The 20,663-nt window shown below is 38.6% G+C and overlaps 1 protein-coding gene across 2 annotated transcripts in view; it reads right to left on the bottom strand.

The window, feature by feature from the left end:
* CCDC50 (coiled-coil domain containing 50) overlaps nucleotides 1-20,307 on the bottom strand; it is a 65,986-nt gene extending 45,679 nt beyond the window's left edge. For both annotated transcript variants that reach the window (XM_082654453.1, XM_082654454.1), the window contains exon 1: nucleotides 19,975-20,307. In XM_082654453.1, the coding sequence (XP_082510579.1) occupies nucleotides 19,975-20,023 (49 nt within the window). In that variant the 5' untranslated portion in view covers nucleotides 20,024-20,307. The remainder of the gene's footprint in view (nucleotides 1-19,974) is intronic.
* Between the last annotated feature and the right edge of the window lie 356 nt (nucleotides 20,308-20,663).

Below are 20,663 nucleotides of genomic sequence, written 5' to 3'. Positions count from 1 at the left end.
CCATCTTGTCGAAATGAACAAAACTGAAGTACAGTATGACAGAGGAAATAGAGTGGCACCTAATTTTGGCTGATGCTAAAGAGGTAAACAACACAGGTGTTCCATACTCATTTACTTTGTTCCTAGTTAAAGTAGCCAATGGGTGGGCTACTTTTCTGATCAAGTCTCCAAATGCCCTGTTCTTTCCAATATACATACTATGGTTACTCCATCCGTCTCGGAGATAGAAGAGCCTTCTGAGTAGAGATCTATAAAATAATTAAGTCAGATCCACCTTCCTGTACTTATTGTCCTTAGTATAATTATCCCCCCTTACTAAACTACCCACAAAGTACACACAGATTTCTGCAATTCCTTTATGAAAGACAAAGACTTTCATTCCACGTATTGTACAAATGATTGGGGCATCGAGTATCATTAACCACTGTTTCAATTGTTTGGGAATTTTTATGGTTATTGGTTTTGGTTTATGTTTTTCTTGGGTGGTTGGTGTGGGTGTGAAACAGAGAATGGGGGAGTCTTGCAAGTCTGAGGGAAGTTTAGTCACCATTACACAGATGATGGGCTTAAGAATCCTTTTCTATCTGCCAGTGGTTCCTCTCTACTCTCAAAAACTTCATAATCAACCTTCAGAAACCTCATTCAAATGTTACTTCTTTATTAATCCAATCCTATAGGACACAGAACCAAAACCATCACAACTGATACTCTCACACACCCAGCAGGTTTACTTATGCTTTTTTCCCCCCCAGTGATTTCATAATATGTAGTAAATATAACACTGGAGAACTAATCATACAAATACATGTACTCATTTGTTTCCCCATTATACACTCAAGATCCTGAAAGGTAGGAAAAATCTTATGGATCATTTTCTCTCCAATATTTATCTCAATGCCTGGGATGATGATTTTCAAATAAATCCTTGTGGAAAGGAGGGCTCCTGAGAAAAATGATGACTCGTATAAATGATGCACCATGAAATCTTGCATGTCCACATTCTCCAGCTTACCTAAACAAAGCTAAGAAGCTGCACATCTACCCACAATGCCTTAAGTGACAGCAAAGGGTTTCTGTTCCAAACACCCCAAATTTCAGATGTATTATAATGGAAAGGATAATTACCTGATAGACTCCTAGAACACCTAGAAAAGTTGTACACTCAGGCAGGTGGTCAATTCTTGGTTCCTTTAGATGACAATTAAGTACATCACTCAAAATGGCTCTGAAAGTTAGAATAACATGCCAAGGATCACATAGTTAAATATGTGGCATTTCCAAGATTAGACCCCAGGGCTATGAAAAATGTCTGTATACATGAGGACATGTTTATTAAGCTAAACAGCCTGAAAGGGTACATAGGATGTATGTGGCATTTTAAAGCAGAATGCACTGTATGCTAAGGTGCTGGCATGAATTTTCAGAATCTGGAGCTAGTCCCCTGAGCTATTTGTTTGATAAAACTGTCTCATGTCCTCAGAAGTCCTCTATAGTTGCAGGCTGCCAAATAGTCCCGAAAATTAGAAAATGTTAATAAATTAATTATAAGGTGAATGAAAAACGTCAAGGATGACAGAACCAAAAAAAAAAAAGTAGGAGGAGAGAAAAGTCCTGAGAAATCTAGTAACAGAAAGACATTTTCAGGGTTAATTATCCTTCCATCAACATTACAAAATGATAGAAAGCTCGCCTTTTCATAAAAAGCTCCACAAAGACCAGAACAGTATAACCCAGGATTTTCTGCAAAGTTCTACCAAATATCTGATCTGCTAAAGTCACCACCTTGGTTAGAAGTCTAAAATGTCTTTGAGCATCAAGAGGCTTTAATCCAAAATACCTCTGAAAATAATAAAGGCCCTGGATGACAGGTTGGGTTCCCAAGTTTCCTCAAATATTTCTAAATTTCAGTCACTGTTCATAAAAAGGTGCTGATTCATCACTTTCTTAAAATTATAGAAATTGACTATCAGAAAGGGTCTGAGTAGCTGTTAAGTCCAGCTTTATCCTGTCCAAATAATCATCTGGACTCCTCATAAATATTTAACCACAGGAAGCCCACTTCCTTTCAACACTGTTCCCTTTCGGGTAACTGTAAAATGGTCTGTGGAAGGACAAAACCTGCCAATCTAGAGGTATCATCCCTGGTCCTAGTTCCAGCCTCAGAGTGCACTCACATTCCCTACAGTGTATGTGGGTGTTTTGTACAAACCACTGGCACTCTTCAGTCTGTTGTTTTATACACACGATAGATGACCATCCACATGGCATATTATATGGGCTATATGCACAGGTTAAGTCCTGAAGGTACTCGCCATGATATGGGCAGAGCCCAGGGCTGATTTCTGAGCCTTTCTATAGTGTACACTGACTACAGCTGAAATATTTGATTTTTCAAGTTAAATTTTATTTAGAAAATACTAGAAAAGATAAACATCAAAATCTTAACATTGATCAGGTACTGTGGGACTATAATGTAGCTTATTTTCCTTCTCAAACATTTCTATATTTTCCAATTTATCTACCATGAAATGGAATCTTATTATTTATAATCCCTTGTATAACATTTTATAATAAAAAAATGCATGTTTTTAATCTAATTTAAGCATCTAAACAGTGAAGCAGCAAATATTTACTACAGGAAAAAATAAGTTGCAGTAGCAATGTTATGGATTCAATTTAATTATACTGTTTCCTTAAGGTTAGAGAATAAGTTCTTTTTTTTCTTTTTAAGGAAAAATGTATGCTAACAAAAACAAAGTCTACGTAAGACCCCAAATTTGCATCTGATCTTCCTGAGAACCAAAGCAATCAGGGAAATATGAAAAGTTGTTCAGTTCTCATTATTGTAAAGGAGAAATAACACCAGTTCCTGACTGGAGAGAAATGTTTTACTAGTACCAAACACGAAAGCAAGTTCAGCCACCATGTTGGAACTTAAGTAGAAAACACCGAGTTATATAATGTACTACTCAATAGTTCAAGCATGAGTTTTAAACACGTGTCTACATACACACAAACATATGCACACACCTTCAACAAAAGAACAAGACTGAGCTCAGTAAGGAGACATTTTAAAAAGCAAAACAACTGATTTAATCCCAACATTTAACTCTGATGCAATTTATCAAAATAGGTTCCTGAGCTTTTGTTTTCCCCTAATCCCCCCAATTCAAAGTTAAATGAAAGCCCCAGTAACCCAAACCACTTGTTTGGCAAGGAGATATATTATAGCTAACCACAGACACACTAGATTGCAGGCAAGTGGGTTTTGAAAATGCTGAGATAATATAAGTCCTCAAATCAGAAGTACTACTTTAATATCACAGACCATCTGCATCATTATCAGAGACCACAGAGTAACTGGGTAACTTATTGGAAAAGTGAAAATGGCTGAGTTAGAAATTTCCATCGGACAGGGTAAAAGACTGAGGGTGAGAGGAATACTGAAAAAGGGAAGGAAGGTAGCAGGGTGGAAACAGCAGTTTTTACTCATCCTGGTAGAACTGCTGGATAGAGATAAGTCTTTCCATTAGGAAATATCTGACTCAAGTTTTCATAAATGATTAAAAATACCCACAAACACAAACAACCTCACAAGCTTCCTGGGCTACAGGCATAAACTTTATGGACTGGTGCTTTGAAGCCAAACCTTTTTGTGTTGGCAGTAACAGAAGAAAAAAGTTACCCAAGGAAAATTACAACTCTCCAAAACCCCAAGTGAGGTGCACTCACATGGTCCAATGTTGGATGGAACACATATTAGAAAAGACTGCCCTAAACTGAACCAAATCTGTATGTTCTATCCATCCATCATTATTCTATCCACTAGGGTCACAAAAATTTTTTTCACACTATATATGGTACCCACTAGTCACACATAGCTATTTCTTTAAATTAACCAAAATTAAATTATAAAAATTCAGTCTCACTAAAAACATTTTCAGTGTTAAATAGCCTTATGGGGCTGGTGCTTACCATTATGGACAGTGAGGGATAGAGAGTATTTCCACCTTCACAAAAGTTCTGTTGGACAACACTGCCCTAAACAATAATCACAGTATGACAGAAAGGACAGTGTCAATTTAGACAACCAGACCACTCAGCAGCATTTAAAACCATCTTAATCGTGTGTGTGTGTGAGAGAGAGAGAGAATGCATATTTATATTTTAACCAACAGATATAACTCGCTTTGCCAGTATGGACAACCAAGGGTCCTGAATATATTTTTAGCCTTGTAGTAGCTACAACCAAGGGTCCTGAATATATTTTTAGCCTTGTAGTAGCTACTGATTTAACTTCAGAGTGCATTATTTCTCCTATGCTTCTTTTTTCTCAGCCTTAAGGTGGTGGTAGTTTTGCTAACCTCAGCCGGTTGAAAAGAATAAGAGTTGTACATCTATCAAGTAACCACTGTGCAGATACAGTCACAGAAACAAAGTGAACAAACGTCCTCTTGGAAAGGAAAGTGAGCTGTTAATTCAATATAGTTAAGGGAATTCGATTCTGTGAAGTACAACTACTACTGAATAACCTAGCAGATCTCTAATACCTTACAGATCATTTACCAAAGAACTGTGGATTCTCATTAGCAAATTATGCATTTGTGAATTTCAATTGGCATATAAAATTAAACTGATCATAATCAGAGGAGCCTTCTCCTAAAAGTACTGTCTTTGGTGCCTTCCTTAAATAACAATTACATTTTACATGGGTGTTCCACTTCAGAACAATTCAGGAATATATGAATTTACACAGCAGCTAAACACGTAATTACTCTTACTATCATAAAAATGATTAAAAAGGAAGCACTCCTGCTTTAAAATGATTCAGTTGATTTCTAAATAGATTTATAAAATTTCATAATTAAACACAGAAAGATGACTATCAAAATTACACTTAGGAAAAAATGAAACTCTTAAACAGTGTTAGAATTCTGTAGTACACTGCACAGAGCATTGGTAATGAGATACTCAGTGAATACTTACTGCATACAGAGGTACTACGGTATAACCAAGAGTAGTACGCTTACCTAGATTCTAATCCTGGCTCTAACACTCACTAGATGAATAATCTTGAACAGATTAATATCACTTACATTTGCTCCCCTGTAATATGAGAGTAATAATAACAACTGTAAGTACTTAAGCACTGCAGGAAATTTTCTTTTTTAAAAAAAGTACTCACAAATTATTCTGATGGAGATAAACCTTCTATGTAGAAAACAACAGACCACTGATAACCACAGGGGTCCTCAAAAGGGTAAAAACCCTTAGACAAGCAAGTAGCAGACAATTTTTTTCAAAGCAATTTTCCACTATGAATATCCTGGTAGTAAAAATTGCTTTCTTTTATTTTCACCCCATGTATCCCTAGAGAAACTCCGACCTTCTGTCCCTCTATTTGACTGGCACTTTTCCTGGCACTTAAGCCCACAAATGGTTTGGCAGCCCTCAAATGGTTTGGTTTCTCTGTTTGCCTTAGCCTAGAAAGAAAAGCCACCCATCTCCTTAAACCTGGGTAGGATAAACCCAGTCATGCCCATTAAAACCCAAAAGATCACATCAAGCCAACTTAAGTACAAGTTTACACCAAGGGAAGAAAAACCATTTTGGTTTATTGGCTTCATAGGACAAGTTTCCTTAAGTCCTAGCTACTGCAAGTTCTATTTATCTTTGAACTTTCAACTTCTCTTCTGCAAGTAGATACTTTAGCTAGCACTTTCTTTCTTATTAGGATTAGTAAACATTTCAATTTCAAAAGATTGAGAGTACAGTAATACTCAAAATTTAAAAAAAAACAAACTTAAAAAATTGCTCATGGGATAAGCAGGTATGGGAAAAATATTCTCTTACAATCTTGTTCCCATAAAGCAAATGGCAACACTCGCAGTTCCACTGTGGTAACCATCTGTCAGAACTCTACACTCATTTCCAGTAATCTTGGATAATGTAAATCTGAAAGTAGGCACATAAATGGGCAAGTCTTGAGACTTCTGGAATTCTACTCTGATATGCTGCCGTATGCTCAATAATTGGTCATGTTTACTGACTAGATTGTGTTTTTCTAAAAGGTATCTTGAGATCATGGGTACATTCCTAAGATCAACTCAGTTTTTACACTTACTAGGGGAATGCCTCCCCAGAAGACCAGGAGATTTCTCTTACAAGCGGCTTATATTAAAAGCAGATTTTGTCTCCTAGAAATACTCTATACAGAAGAAGGTAATGACCCAACAGCAAACTGGAAAAAACAAGCCTGTGTTCCAAAGTACACCCAGAAACGTCCTAAGCAGGTAACAGGGAGTTGTGCATAGATTTTAAGAAGGGATTCTGTCAACCACTTTGGTTCTCCATGTAGTTCACCAGAGGGGATATTTTACTTTATTTCTTTTCTTTTTGAGAAGGAAACCTGCATTCACCTTAGTGGTATTTAAGTTAGATGTGAACTTTTGATGGTTCTCTATTACCAAAGAAGGTTGGACACTCAGTGCTATGGGAAGAGAGAAGCAAAAACTGAAGTTTAGTAATAAACTCCAATAAGAAAGAAGCTGAGATTTCTTCAACAATACAAAAGGGAACAGAGGACATAAAATGGCATGATGGTTCTGATTTGGATTTTGCCTAATGTTTAAAGAGTATTTCAGAGAAGAAAAAACAACTTTGGAGCTATACAGATCAGGATTCAAATATTGCTTTCTTATTGGCTAAAAGATCTTAGGCAAGTTATTTGATCTCTTTGAGCTTCAGGTTCCTCATCTGCAAAATGAGGATAAATGTTGTGAGGACTAAATTAGGTAAGTGAAGGGCCAAAGAAAACATCTGTCACTCAGTAAAAGGAAGTTCAATAAACGGAACTTCCAATTATTACTGGCATCATCAGAGTTAATGAATTCTTATAATTAGTTATTTTCTATTAAGTACTTCTTTTAGTCAGGTCCCACTAAGTCCCTGATTAACACAGATATATCACTTCTGTAGTACAGAATCTATAATGGAATAAGCAATCACTACTTCCTCTTATGAATGTATGGAAATGTTTCCTGGCAAGGAATTACAATATAATCAACAGTTGACTACATTTCAATAGCTCTTTCTAACTTCATATGTTTTCCCATGAGGGAGAACATGTTTCCTATATGTATGCATTGTGGGCCTGAGTTAAAAGGAAATCAATGTGTCTAGAATGTTTAATAAGCTCCACCACTCCAAACTTTTTTCAGTTGAATGTCCCGGATGAGAAAGGAAAGTAGAATTCTATGTGAAAGTCATGTAATTATAGTTTACTAAAATAGAAGAATCATCAAAGTATCACCATTAAGAATGGTCGGAGAGTAGACTGTTGAGAAGAAGTGCAGCCATCAAAATCTAAACAAAATATTAACATGTAAATTTAAAATACAGCATGCCTAAAACCAGATGAATTTTCCTAATTTCTGTTCCTTGAATACGCTAGTAAAAGCTTTCTGCCAAATCCACATGGCATTTTGGTATCTTACTATAAGAAATATAGATATCTCTTTCCCAATTTATAGAAATATAATGGCCTTATTGTAGCATATAAGGAACAAACAGGTTGAGTAAAAACAGCCCAGTTCCTCATTCCAGATACCGGTCAGAATTGTAGTTCTGCCTCTGTCAGCAGCTCACCAAGTGACCTTTGACAAGTCACTTTCCAAATCAGAACTTCAGTGTCCTGACCTATAAGGAAACAGTCCAAATTATTTTTAAGAATTCCTCCCACTTAGATATAGGGTAGTATGAAATTTAGTTGATTCAGTATAAGTAATATATATTTGTCTCTTGGATACAAGCACATCATCTAAAATGTCATAACCACAGCCTATATAAAAGACTACCCATACAGGATGACTGTTATGCTAACTTTCTCCTGTACCAAATATTGCTTTCTTCATTGCTGTTGTTGGTTTTACCATTTCTACCATACAAAATGGCAAACATCCACTTTTATCCACCTTATTTTACGTATAGTAGCCTTAACCACCAATAAATCTTAAAATAACCTTTTGTTCAATCTAGTGACTTATAAAAAGGTAGACTTATCCTGTCTCAACTAGCAGTTCTCACAGAGCCTTCAGTATCATGGTAAAATGAGACCATGTTATCATTCATTCACTGTCCAATGAACGCAATTATGGACAGTACTATTTACTAAAAGGTTAACCTGGGGCCCAATGAACAGAGTACAGCCTGGGAAAGCGAACACCCTCAATATTCAGAAGTCTTCTTGAAGATCACCAAATTTAAGTTCAACTAGAATGTGTTCTAAATGCCTTGGATTTCTCTATGTACTGCTACTGAAACTGGTTTCAGTATGGTATATTTGGTTATCCTATAGTATATTTGGCTGTCATGTAATTCCCCTGAAGAGGAAGTGAAAGAAAATCAGGGGCAGCCTGCATCTGTGAACAGGAAAACAAGCTGTCCAAACACCTTTCTGCTCTAAAGGATTGATTCACTTTCTCACTTGTTTTTTAAGAATTCAAAGTCATTTTGATGATTTTTAAAAACTGCTATAATATCTACTTAGAAGTATAAATTGGTTTTTGTAGCACTGCATGTTTTTAAAACAGCGTTAACTTCTAATACACCACATGAAGCTGAAAGAGACTACGCAGTATGCCCTAATTTAGAAAACCATCCTAAAATAAGTATGAATTAAACGTATCCACTCCCAAAGCAAAAATTCTTGAGCTCTTTTGCTCACGCTTTCCCACCCTCTCTTGATCATAGACCATACCAGGTTTATAATCTGTACATTCATCTTTTTAGTTTCCAACTCAAAATATTCAGATTCTTCACAATCAGGAACTCTATAACCAAGAACTTAAAAAATACATGTTACATGTGACCTGTTTAGTTAAAACTTTATAAGAACTTTGACCCCTTTACCTAAAAATAAATTTAAAGGAGAAAACAGTAAACATAAAAAGTCTGAATAGAATCCAATACCATCTAAGAAACTAATTGGATCCTTTAGTAACAGCAACAAAATGATACCAGATCACAATCCTGGAAAATGTACACACTTGAACAGGGTCTTACTTAACTAAAATCAATCCGTAAACAGGTAAGATCATTGCTTCCAAAGGAGCCTACTATGTGTTTTGGCCTTGAGTTAACCTTAACACCAATCAGTCCCCTACAGACATGTGAGAGATGGGGAAATTTCATGCAACAAAAAGTAAAAATGATTGCTTCTAATCCTCTATTCCTATCCCAGTGAATTCATGCAAATGATCATAGCCCTTATTCTAGTGCCATTAGTTCAGTTAGCTCAGGTCAGTCTGCCCACTGAACATAAGCTGTCAGATACTCTGACAAGTTTTCTGGAGTATCTCCTATGGGTAAGGATCCCCAAGTAGTACTGAGATCAGTCAGCTACCAGTCTTGTCTTGATGGAGAGCTCTCAGACCAATACAGAGGATGAGACATGTTGCTTAAGGAAGTAAGTTAAAAAGATACACAGGAAAGAAACAGGGTAGACTTAACTGAGAATCAGCATTTGAGCTGGGCCTGGGGAGGTAGTGAGAGGATGAGAGGATAGAAATATGCTATATTTAGATAGTATAGAAGGAAATACCATGCAGAGGATTAGGGCTCAAATAACAATGGTCTGGAAAAAGGAAAAGTTGGAGTATTTTAGGGTAACTTGAACAGTAATATCACTGAGACTGAATGTATAACACCGCATTTTGCAAAATACTTTCATATCCATTTCTTCAATTAACTCTCATGGAAAGTCCATATATTAGACACAGTAAATATTATCTCCAATAAACAGATAAGGAAAGTGAAGCTTAGAGATACTGAGTGTTTTCTCTGAGACCTTACATCAAATGAGTAGGAAAGATGAGATGTGAAACCAAGGCTTAACAAGTCTAGGTTCAAAGTACTTCCCCTTTCCAAAGAAGTCAGTCTGCTTAAGTTAAATTTTATACAAGCTTCCTTTCAATCTGGACAAATTATTTAATGTATCAGTAAACAAGAGCAAATACTGCAAAATAATTCTAGGAGGAGCTCAGTTACTTAAAAGATACACAGCAGAAATGCACAGAGTAAAATGGTAGCCTCCTACTCTATTTAAGATGAAGAAAATGATACTTATATTACATACTGCCAAGTAAGTAGGAATCAGAAATGTGTGCATTTCTTACCTCCCTTCAATTACACAAATTTCAACACCCATTCTCCACATTCAGGGGGAATAAATGGGGAGAACCAATAAACAGGAAACAAAAAGAAAACTAACTAATTAACAGTAGAATTTTAGGGGCTTCCCTGGTGGCGCAGTGGTTCAGAGTCTGCCTGCCGATGCAGGGGACGCAGGTTCGTGCCCTGGTCCGGAAAGATCCCACATGCCGCGGAGCGGCTGGGCCCGTGAGCCATGGTCGCTGAGCCTGCGCGTCCGGAGCCTGTGCTCCACAACAGGAAAGGCCACAACAGTGAGAGGCCCGCGTTAAAAAAAATGTAGAATTTTCGGAAACCCACATATGAAGAGCTAAATGAAAACTTAATTATTCCTACTATCTCCAATTGAGCAGATTTCACTTAGTAATCAATTATGAAATAGAAAACACATTAAGAACCTCAAGACAGTATATGGGAAACAGGTACCCTTCAGGTTTTAAGTGTCAACAAAAACTTTACATTTCATATCTAGAAAGGGTTTTTTAACAAGGACCTTGCTTACTCACCACATCCAGCTGCCTGTGGTATTTCAGCAATGTGTCTTGCAGTTGTGTGGTCACCAGCATACACCTATTCTGGTAAAATTATTAGAATAACCCTTTTTACTCACAAAGTGTCTGGGTTTGGCCTATAAATTATTTGGCAGCGCTGCCTTTAAGCCTCAGTAATTATCCTATTTTGGGGGAGCCTGAGTGCCACTGCAACCAAGTTCCTGGAATTCAGGGATGTTAAAAGCACAGTAAACTGGAGTCTATCAATAATAGCTCCCCAGCCATTTTCTAAACCTTCAGCTTGTCCCTTCCAATATACACACATAGCCAAAATGATCTTTCAAACATTAGTTCTGTGGAGTTTTAATGGGGTAACTTACAAGGGGAAAAGAAAAGAAGAAATGCTTCATGGGTACACTAAAGCCCAATTTAAAATAATGAGGTCTGACCATGGAAAACTGGGAAAACAACAGAAGCAGACATGGCAAGTTAGAGTCCAGCAATCACTGACAGGATAAGGAACCATTTGTAAGCAAAGCCAGAAAGTGATCTGTAAATGCAGACACTGAGAGTGCATAGTCCTTTCCAAAATAGCTGCTGGCAGATGTCAAGCCAATCTCAACGTGCAGATGAGAGGATATGAATCTTAATCAAGTCCCTTGTTTCTCTTCCTCTACTTCTGGTTTCCCATCTAGACAATAAAAACGTTTCGAAAGTATTTGCCAACCCTAACATTCTGTATTTTGCTGAATTTCATAATATGAAAGACGAAGCTAATATTTTAAAGTATTTGGTGGGAAGTGCTACTCAAAAATTAGTGAATTTAATACCTAAAGTGAATCATGGACTCCTCTATATAGTCAACAGGCAAAAAAATTTGTTGATGGGGAGGCAATGAAGAGGGAAAGATATCCTTGTAAGTCATTTGTGCTTTTACTATATGCAGTTAAAAGTCCTGGAGTAATGCTAATGGAAAGTGACTCAGTCTTTATGACTCATTACAAAAATAAAAGCCAAAAAAGTCCAGTGGGGACTCCCCTGGTGTTTGGTCATTGAGAAGCTGTATCAGGACTAGAAATGCCCATCACACGCTAGGCCTTCAAAGTTTAGTGGTAAATCAACCGAGGTACTTCTGATACAAGTTTCCAAGGAGACAAAGTGGCACTTCATTCATGCAAATGTTCGTAACATGTTTTGAGGAGAACCAGTAACAAGTAAGAAGCTAAGAATCATAAGCAAACTTTTTAGAAGTTGAACTTGTTTACTCAGGCACTTCACTCATGAAAGCCCCACAGATCCTTACTCAGAGTTGGCATATGGATTATTCTCACTTTACATAAGATTTCTACCTTGATAATCAATTGTGAAGTCCCTAGAAATTTATAGGGAGAGCACATTTTCTTCTTAAAAAAAAGTAAAATAAAAATCAGGATGTAAGCCTGTATTTTTAAAAGTCACTACAAAAATAAAACATGCTACACGAGTTCAGCCAATAATAGTCCCCAACAGGGCACCACTATAATTAAGAAAAGTTTTGATAAATGTTCATAGTGATAACTGAAATATCAAAAAAGATTAAATAGGGAAGTTTTTTAAACGGTTTCACTGAAATGGTCCCAAAGAAATTATTGTTTTTCTACAAAGTACCAGATAGTAAAGAATTTAAGCTTTGCTGATCATAGTCTCTGTTATAATGACACTCATCTCAGCATTCGCAGCATGAAGGCAGCCACAGACAATATGTAAACAAATGAGCAAAGTTATGTTCCAATAAAACTTTAGGCATTGAAATTTGAATTCCATATAATTTTTACCTGTCACAAAACATTCTTCTTCCTCTTTTTTTAAATCATTAAAAAATGTAAAGACTATCTTCAGCTCACTCGTATAAAAACAAGCGGTGGCCCATAGGCCATAGTTTGCAAACCCCTCTCTTAGAGGAACTAATTTCAATTACTAAAAGGAAAAAAAAAAAAAATACTGCCCATTCTTTAACCCTGATAAAGAAATGAGTTGCCAATGCAAAAGCTTAAAAAAATCAGAGTAGGGTAGGATCAATCCCTGCATTAGGGTGGCCACAGTATTCTTAGTCATATGTTCCAAATGTCTATTGTAAGTCCAAGAGTATAATCTAGATATAAAAAACTATAGATTCCCGGGACCATCTCCAAGAGATTCAGCTGATATCAAGTAGGGCAGGAATATGTTTATAGCAAAGCTCCCCACATCATCCTAATGTTACACCAAGGTTTAAAGACCACCGACATTTTCAAAATATTTATCTGATAGAAGACTTGAATTCAGAATATGTAAAGAACCCTCAAAACTCAATAAAAAGAAAACAGTCTGATTTTTGTTTTAAAGGCAAAGCTTAGAACACACACTCCTTCGACAAACGATATGAGAATGGGAAATACGCACAAGAAAAGAGGCTCCAATCATTAGTCATTAGAGAAATGCAAATTAAAGCCACATAAGATAATATTACACTTAAAATTTAGATCACACAGCTACGAAACAACAAAACCAGAATTTAAACCCTTAAAAAAATAGTTAAAATTTTTAAAAAATATATCTTGACAATGTAAAGTGCAGACAAGGATGCAGAGCAATTGGAGCTCACATACTTTGCTTGTGGGAATGCAAAACGGTACAGGCCACTTTGAAAAAGTTTGGCAGTTTCTTATAAAGCTAAACATACATTCACCATATGACCCAGTAATCCTACCCTAGGTGCTTACCCAAGAGAAATGAAAACATGTTCACCCCCCAAAAAAAACCTGTATACGAATGTTTACAGAGACTATTTATAACCACCAAAAGTGAAAACACCCCAGTGTTCGTCAACCAGTGAATGGATAAGCAAATGGTGGTACAGCCATACACTGGAACTCAGCAATAAAAAAGAACAAAATTACTGATGCACACATGATATCAGATGTATTATGGTAAGCGAAAGAAGCCAAACTCAAAAAGCAACTTATTGGATGATCCCATGTATATGACATTTTTGTAAAGGCAAAACTATAGGGACAGCAAACACATCAGCGGTTGGTGGAGGTGGGGAAAAGGGTGGAGCAGTCTGGGGGTTATGTAACTGTTCTGTATCTTGACTGCTGTGGTGGGTACAAGACTATACATTTGTCCAAACTCAGAACTGCATACTAAGAAGGATGCGTTTTTACTGTACGTGAATTATACATCAATGAATTTGACTAAAAAGAAAAAAAAACACTGATATACAACAAGCAAGACTGGTTTTACATTGGTTCTGGTTTATCAGAAAGCTTTCAATGTTTTTATGTCAGTGTATGGTTACCAACTATTATATGAAGACCTACATATCTTAATGTGTGTGTGTTTATGTGTTTTAATGCTAATAATGACCAAAAAAAACAGTTGTTTTGAGTATGCATGTTTGTCGTGTCCTTTTAAAAGTAGTATCTAGGAACTCTTTTGTACTGGTTTCTAAATTCAAACATCTGGGAATAAATAGTCTAAATAATCCCCAAGGTATATAAGACCAATGATCCTTTGTAGGTCTTATTTAGGATCTAGGGTACCCTAATTTTACAGGTTTGAAGCACAGGACACTTTTAAATAGGTCATCAGTTAAAAACATTAATCCAACAGCCCTTCCAGTGGCTACATCTGAAACTGCAAATGTAGCTGTGATAAGGTTTATTTTTTTCCCCTTATAGGTCAGGGTAGTTAATTTTAAAATACACTCCTGTACTTAGAGAACTGGCATTTCAAGCAGAGTTCACTTAAGTTTTGTGGTATCACACTGCTTTTTGTTACTGAGGCAAAAATTCATTTATCTCAATCAAAACTTCTATGTTCTTGAAAAGAACTAGAGAAAAAAACATAGCCTATGGCTTTCTTTATTTCCCTAATATGTTTAAACTTCTTAAAATGTCCAAGCCTCTAAACATTAGCCCCTTCAGCTGAGTATACCAGAGAAGAAATGCATTTTCTAGGTAGAAAAAAACACTGAGGCAGGAGTATGACCTCCTGTAGTTCACCCAGTAATTCATTTGCTGAATCGAAATAAAAACCTAAAAAAAAAAGCTTTTAATTAAAAAATAAAATGAAACCTATGTTAACTCATTAACGTTCATATCAAACATTATCCCTAAAATAAGTTGAGAAAAATCTCTGGAATTGTTTTGTCATTCATTATTTTTATTCCACTGTTTTAAATGACAGTATTAACGGAATACATGAGGAATGATTCTTATGCATCTACAGAATAATTTAAAAGAAAGAGAAGAAGAGTGAGAGGGAACAAAGGAAGAGAGAGGAAGGGAGGAGACAGGAAAGGAAGGGGAAGGTGGGAAAGGAGAGAGCAGGGAAGACTGAGCTGTGTGAATACTCAGTTTTGAACTTTTCTAAGGCTAGGCCCCATGTGACAATTTTTAGATACTTAGCCTCAGCGGTTTGATACAACTCACTTTCCCATCCTGGCTCTCAGATTTTCATCTGGAAAATCTGGCTGGCCTAGATCAGTGGTTTTTAATGCTTTCTACTCTGAGATCCTTTTTTTAAAATAGCAATTAACTTTACAGTTTCCCACAAGGGAGAAGTTGTCCTTTATGTACTTGTTAGTTTAAAAAAAAAAAAAAAAGCATTTCTCAAATCATTAAGATAATCTTTATTTTACAATTAACAGCTATTTCATTTTTTAAAAATCACTGATTCATTTAAGAAGGTACTGCATACCTGCATATAGCAATAAACTGAAAGATGTTTTTTCCCCTTATGTGAGAGGCATTCTGGATGCACGTACGGAATTTCAAGGGTTCTTTACAACAACTCTTTGAATTCTACAGGACTGCATCTCCACCACAGCGAAGATCAGAGAAGAAAAAACATTAGAAAAATAGATTAAAAGTTTTTATAAAGTTAATAGCGGCACTAAGATACATGATGCCCATAGTTAAAAGGCATTATCTCTGCCCTTTAAGAGCTTATGCTCTGAGGACTTTCCTGGTGGCACAGTGGTTAAGAATCCGCCTGCTAATGCAGGGGACAAAGGTTCGAATCCTGGTCCGGGAAGATCCCACATGCCGCAGAGCAACTAAGCCCGCCTGCCACAACTACTGAGCCCGCCTGCCACAACTACTGAAGCCCGTGCGCCTAGAGCCCGTGCTCCGCAACAAGAGAAGCCGCTGCAATAAGAAGCCCGTGCACAGCAACAAAGAGTAGCCCCCGCTCGCTGCAACCACAGAGAGCCTGCACGCAGCAACAAAGACCCAACACAGCCAAAAATAAATAAAAATAAATTTATAAAATAAATAAATTAAAAAAACACACACACAAAAAAAGAGCTTATGCTCTGAGAAGGAATATGAAATTATGCCAGAGATAGGATTCCTAAACTAAAAGGGAGCATCTAGTATTCATGATTTACTCATTCATTCATTCACACATTCAAATATTTGCTGAAACTTTGCTGGCTATGTGAAAGACCTGAAGCCAGATGAGGGTAAGGAAAAGCAAGACACAAACCTCCTAACTCAAGATCTAGCCGTGGTCTCATTAAAAGACGATAACAACAACAACAAAAAAAACTGCTGTGGAATTTTGCAGAAAACAGAAAGTGAGTTTGCCCTGGAGCCAGATAATGCACCTCTCAGAGACCACCATCGCATTAGGTACCCAGTGTGCGTGTGGTATGCTTTAGATCTCTGGGACTACCTGGTTTATTCACTGCACCAAACATAATTTTGTATTCTTCCCCTTAAAGTTCTGGATTTATGCCATTAACTTAATTTACCCCATTATGCCACTGGGGTGTCCTGGACCTAAAATGAATCAGTGCTTTCTAGGCATACTTCAGAAAATGTATTAACTTTTGTCTTTCACGAAAGAAAAAGGATTTGCTCTCAGAATAGCTAGCTACCTTTATTTCAAGAAATGTCTCTACCAAGTGCACCAATTTCAGATGCTAATCGTGACTGCACTCAGGTGCACACGTGCCTGCACACAAACACACAGAGTTAACTAACTTTGGAGACGGTGGAAACTTCCAGTTGAAGGACAATAAGGATATATAACACATAATAAAATTTCTTACTGCTGAAAGGAAAGAAAAAAGAAGGTTAGCCCTGGTAGAAGATGGGAGGGTTGATACATAAGTGCTCAATGGCTAAAAGTGGGAAAACGCTAGTGACTAAAAAACTGCAAAGGAGTTAATAAACTTTAAAGGGTCTAGAAATGGCTTTGATGGACAGGCTACAGCACTCAGACCAAAACTTGAAGATAATGTGAAACCTCTGTTAGATGGCGGAAAGGGCAAGATTAGTGATTGGTGAGCAATTAAAACTAAGTAGAGAGATGGGAATCAGACTGGAGAGAGGAAAAAAAAGTGGGGAGTGTGGATTGCGGTTTCAGAAAGAAGATTCAGCGAAGAAGCTAAAATTTACCAAAACTCTAAGCTTGTTAACTAATGAAAAGTGCTCTTTTTTTTGGGGGGGGGGGGCGGAGCTCTGATCTAAACTAAAAGACTTTCGGAATATTGTTGGAACCTTTGTCTATTTGAGAATACCTTTGTCTAGCACTCACAAACTGCATGGTGCATTTGAGTTACACATCTACTGATAAAAAGTGGCTGAGAATTATTTTCAATCTTGTGGCAAAGAACCTCAAACGTTTCAGAAGAAATAAAGCACTACCACCAAACAATGGCAACAGTATTTCCATTACAAAAAGTATTTACATGTTCCAAATATGGTTTTAAACCAGAAATAATGATGTGTGTTGACATTTAGTTAGACTTAATTCTTTTCACTGCATAAGAACTCGCACATGTCCCTTTGTCTCCTATTTTAAGAGATTTCCCAAAGTAAAAATACTGCTGTAGTTATTTTTTTCAAAGGCCTGTCCAAATGTTGAATATCTTTGGCCATCTTAAAACTAAATAAGCAAGCATTCGACTTTAACCTAGAAAAAAAAAGCTTTCAAATAGTCTCTTTCCCTGATGTCAGCTGCTACCCATGACCTCTGTTGAGAAGTTCACAACAAAAGTCCCAGGGCTCCCCATCCTCTCCTAAAGAAAAGGGCAGTGGGAAGGGACAGGCATCCACTGCATTATTCTTCTCAATCTCTATTGGAATCTACCCCATGATCCCAAATTGTAATTGTATATAAAGGTTTAGATTGATAGAAGTAGAGGAGACAGATTTTTAAAACTGGAGTTTAAAAATCTGTGCCAGAATATTAAGCAAATTATTACTAAACTTCCTTTTCAAACTGAGTTGGAGTTTCAGTATTAAGAAGTCTCAATGTTTGTGTTTGTTTTATCCAATCATGGACACCAACTTTATTTTCTTTAATTAGGGTCCAGAAACATCGTTAGGGAGCAACTGGCTATAATTAAGAGTTATATTAGGGACAGATACACTTTATTCGATGTGAATACTTCCCAGATCAAAAACCACACCACCATTAGCACATTCCTAGTATAGTGTATCACTTCCTTTGATGATCTTTGAACTAGAAAAATCAGATGCTTACATAGACAATAATCTTCTCAACAATTTCGGACCACCTTCAAAGTAAATCGATACTTAATTCTAACTTAATGAAACAGCCACAGAAATGTCCTTACCACTTTACCATATCATGTAAACGCGACTGCCAAACACCATGTTGTGCAAAATAAAAGCAATCCAAATGTGTTAAACTCCGGAGTTTAGCAATGGAAAAATTTTGCATTTACAGATGGAAAGTGTTTGTTGAAACCCTTAAGAAAGAATATACTAGAATAAACCATTCATGTCTCGGTTAGAAACCAGAAGACCTAAGAGTAATATAAATGCATACACAGAAAGTGAGTTTCAAGTTTGTTTCAGGTCACTGACATACAGGGAGCTGGGTAAAATCTTAGCACTACCTAATACTTTACATATTAAGGTTGTTTTCTCTCTCTCTCTCTCTCTCTCTCTCATACCAGAAAGGTTAATGACAATCTCAAAGACCTGGACTTCCAAAGTGTAAATTTGCCTTTCCTATCTCTTAGGCTCCAGACTTGACAGTGTTAAGAAAAGTTCATTTACATATGAATGCCAGAATCTTCACCAAAGCCAGGTTAGGAACTGAAAGGTTGAAAAACACTATTTGATAAAAATCTCAGGCCTAAACTCTTAACATCCTTCAGGAACAACAGGACAGGCCCAGCCCAATTAAAAATTCTACATAAAATCGCCTAGTGTTTGGAACTCTGGGACATCAAGCAGGCAAGCTTTCTTCGGATTCTGGGGTCAGCCTGAGCACCCACAAGCCCCTTTGAATCAAATCAGGTTGGCAATGAAACACGCAGTTCCAAGAAAGCAAAGATTCTTATTTTCAATTCCATATTCCCAAGACAACGAAGACCACAAGAGTCAGCTGAAACAAATAACATCCACTACAAAGACAACCTCTGCAAGCCCGGATAGCACTCTGGGACTTCCATGCTTCCCAAGGTCAAAATAACAGCCAAAGATCACTAAAGATTAAGGCGATCCAGCACCCAAGATCTCAGTTGAAAAAAAAAAAAAAAAATGCTAGGTCTGGCTGAAGACGAGGAACAAGAAGTCAGTGGGCTACTTGCTAGAAGCCAAGCCAGACCAATACTAATCAATCTTGATTTTTCTGGACCTCAGTATACGGAGCCAGTAAAAATCAAGGTCACAGTGAGTCCCCTGCTCCCCCTTGCTTAGTGCTTTTTGTGAGAAAATGCTCATTTATAGCAGCTTCCCATCCGCTGCTTGCGCTGGGCAGTGCCCAGACTAAACTTTTAAACCTGGAGGAAGGTGGGAAAGTCAGCCAGCCAGACGCAGGGCTAGGAAAAGTAGACAGAAGGAGGGAAAGAGTCAAGTTTCAAAACAAAGGCTCCACAAGGAACTGAACGTCAACCCTTCCCCACTTCCTAGCCTTCAAGTTAGCTAGACTGGGCCTGAATTTTTAGGACACATCTCCCTGCTCTGGAGCATTCACTAACGGCATTTCTCTTCCCGAGAACCTTTGCACAACCACTTGATGAGGGTGGTGCTGACCTCTCTCCCACAATCTCCTCGTGTAGGAGAAAACTGAGGCTCAGAACGAAAGTGACTTGCCCAAGGTCCCACAGCAGAGCCTGAATTCAATTCCCTCCCGGCCAGGGCGGGCCGGCACCAGGTGGGCGCCGAGCGAGCGCCGCTGGGGACGCCGAGACGACGCCCTCGCCGGGAGGGACGCCGGGCTGGAAGCCGGAGGGGCCCCGGCGCGCGCTCCACGGCCCGGCCCCTACCTTCCTTGACTCCCGGCAGCTTGGATTGGTCGATGGTGACTTCAGCCATGTTGGCCCGGGCTCCGGGCTGCCCTTCGCCTCCCGCTTCCCGGCGGCCGTCGGCACCGAGCGCGGCCCGGAGCGCAGCAGGAGCAGCAGCAGCGCCCGACCCGGCGCAAAGTCAGGCCGGCAGCGCGCGCGGGCCCGGAGGACAGAGCGGGCCGCCGGGCAAGGACTGGCGACAAAGGCGGCGGGAGACGGGCCCCGGCGCAGCAGGCTGGCGGCCCAGCTGCCCCGCCGCAGCCACCTGCTCCCGCGCCCCCGGCCCAGATCGATACCAAATACCCCGAGCCCGGAAATGGACCCGGGCCGGCCAGTACGGAGGGAGAGAGGAGACAGAAAGGCCGGCGGGCGGGCAGGCGGGCCTGGGTGGGGAGGGGGAGGGGAACTGCAGGTCTGTAACCGCAATCGCGAGTGGCTGGCGAGTGCAGATCGGCTCCCGCGGCCGCCTCCCTGCTGTCTCCTTTGTGCCGAGTGACGCGCGCCCGAGGCTGGGGCCCGGCGGTGCCCCCGCCCCCGCGCCCTGCCTCCCTCCCGACGAAGGGTCGCGTCTGTCGGTGTGGGACTTTGTGTCCTGAAGGCTTCCTCAAAAAGGCCGCACGGGCCCCCCAGAACACAGTCGTTACTGTCTCCGGTGTAGTCCCCATTCT

The sequence above is a fragment of the Grampus griseus genome (genome assembly GCF_964374135.1).
Source record: "Grampus griseus genome assembly, chromosome: 5".
Taxonomy (NCBI): Eukaryota; Metazoa; Chordata; class Mammalia; order Artiodactyla; family Delphinidae; genus Grampus; species Grampus griseus.
Note: the sequence above shows the minus strand (reverse complement) of the source record. Positions and strands in the feature narration are given on the sequence as shown.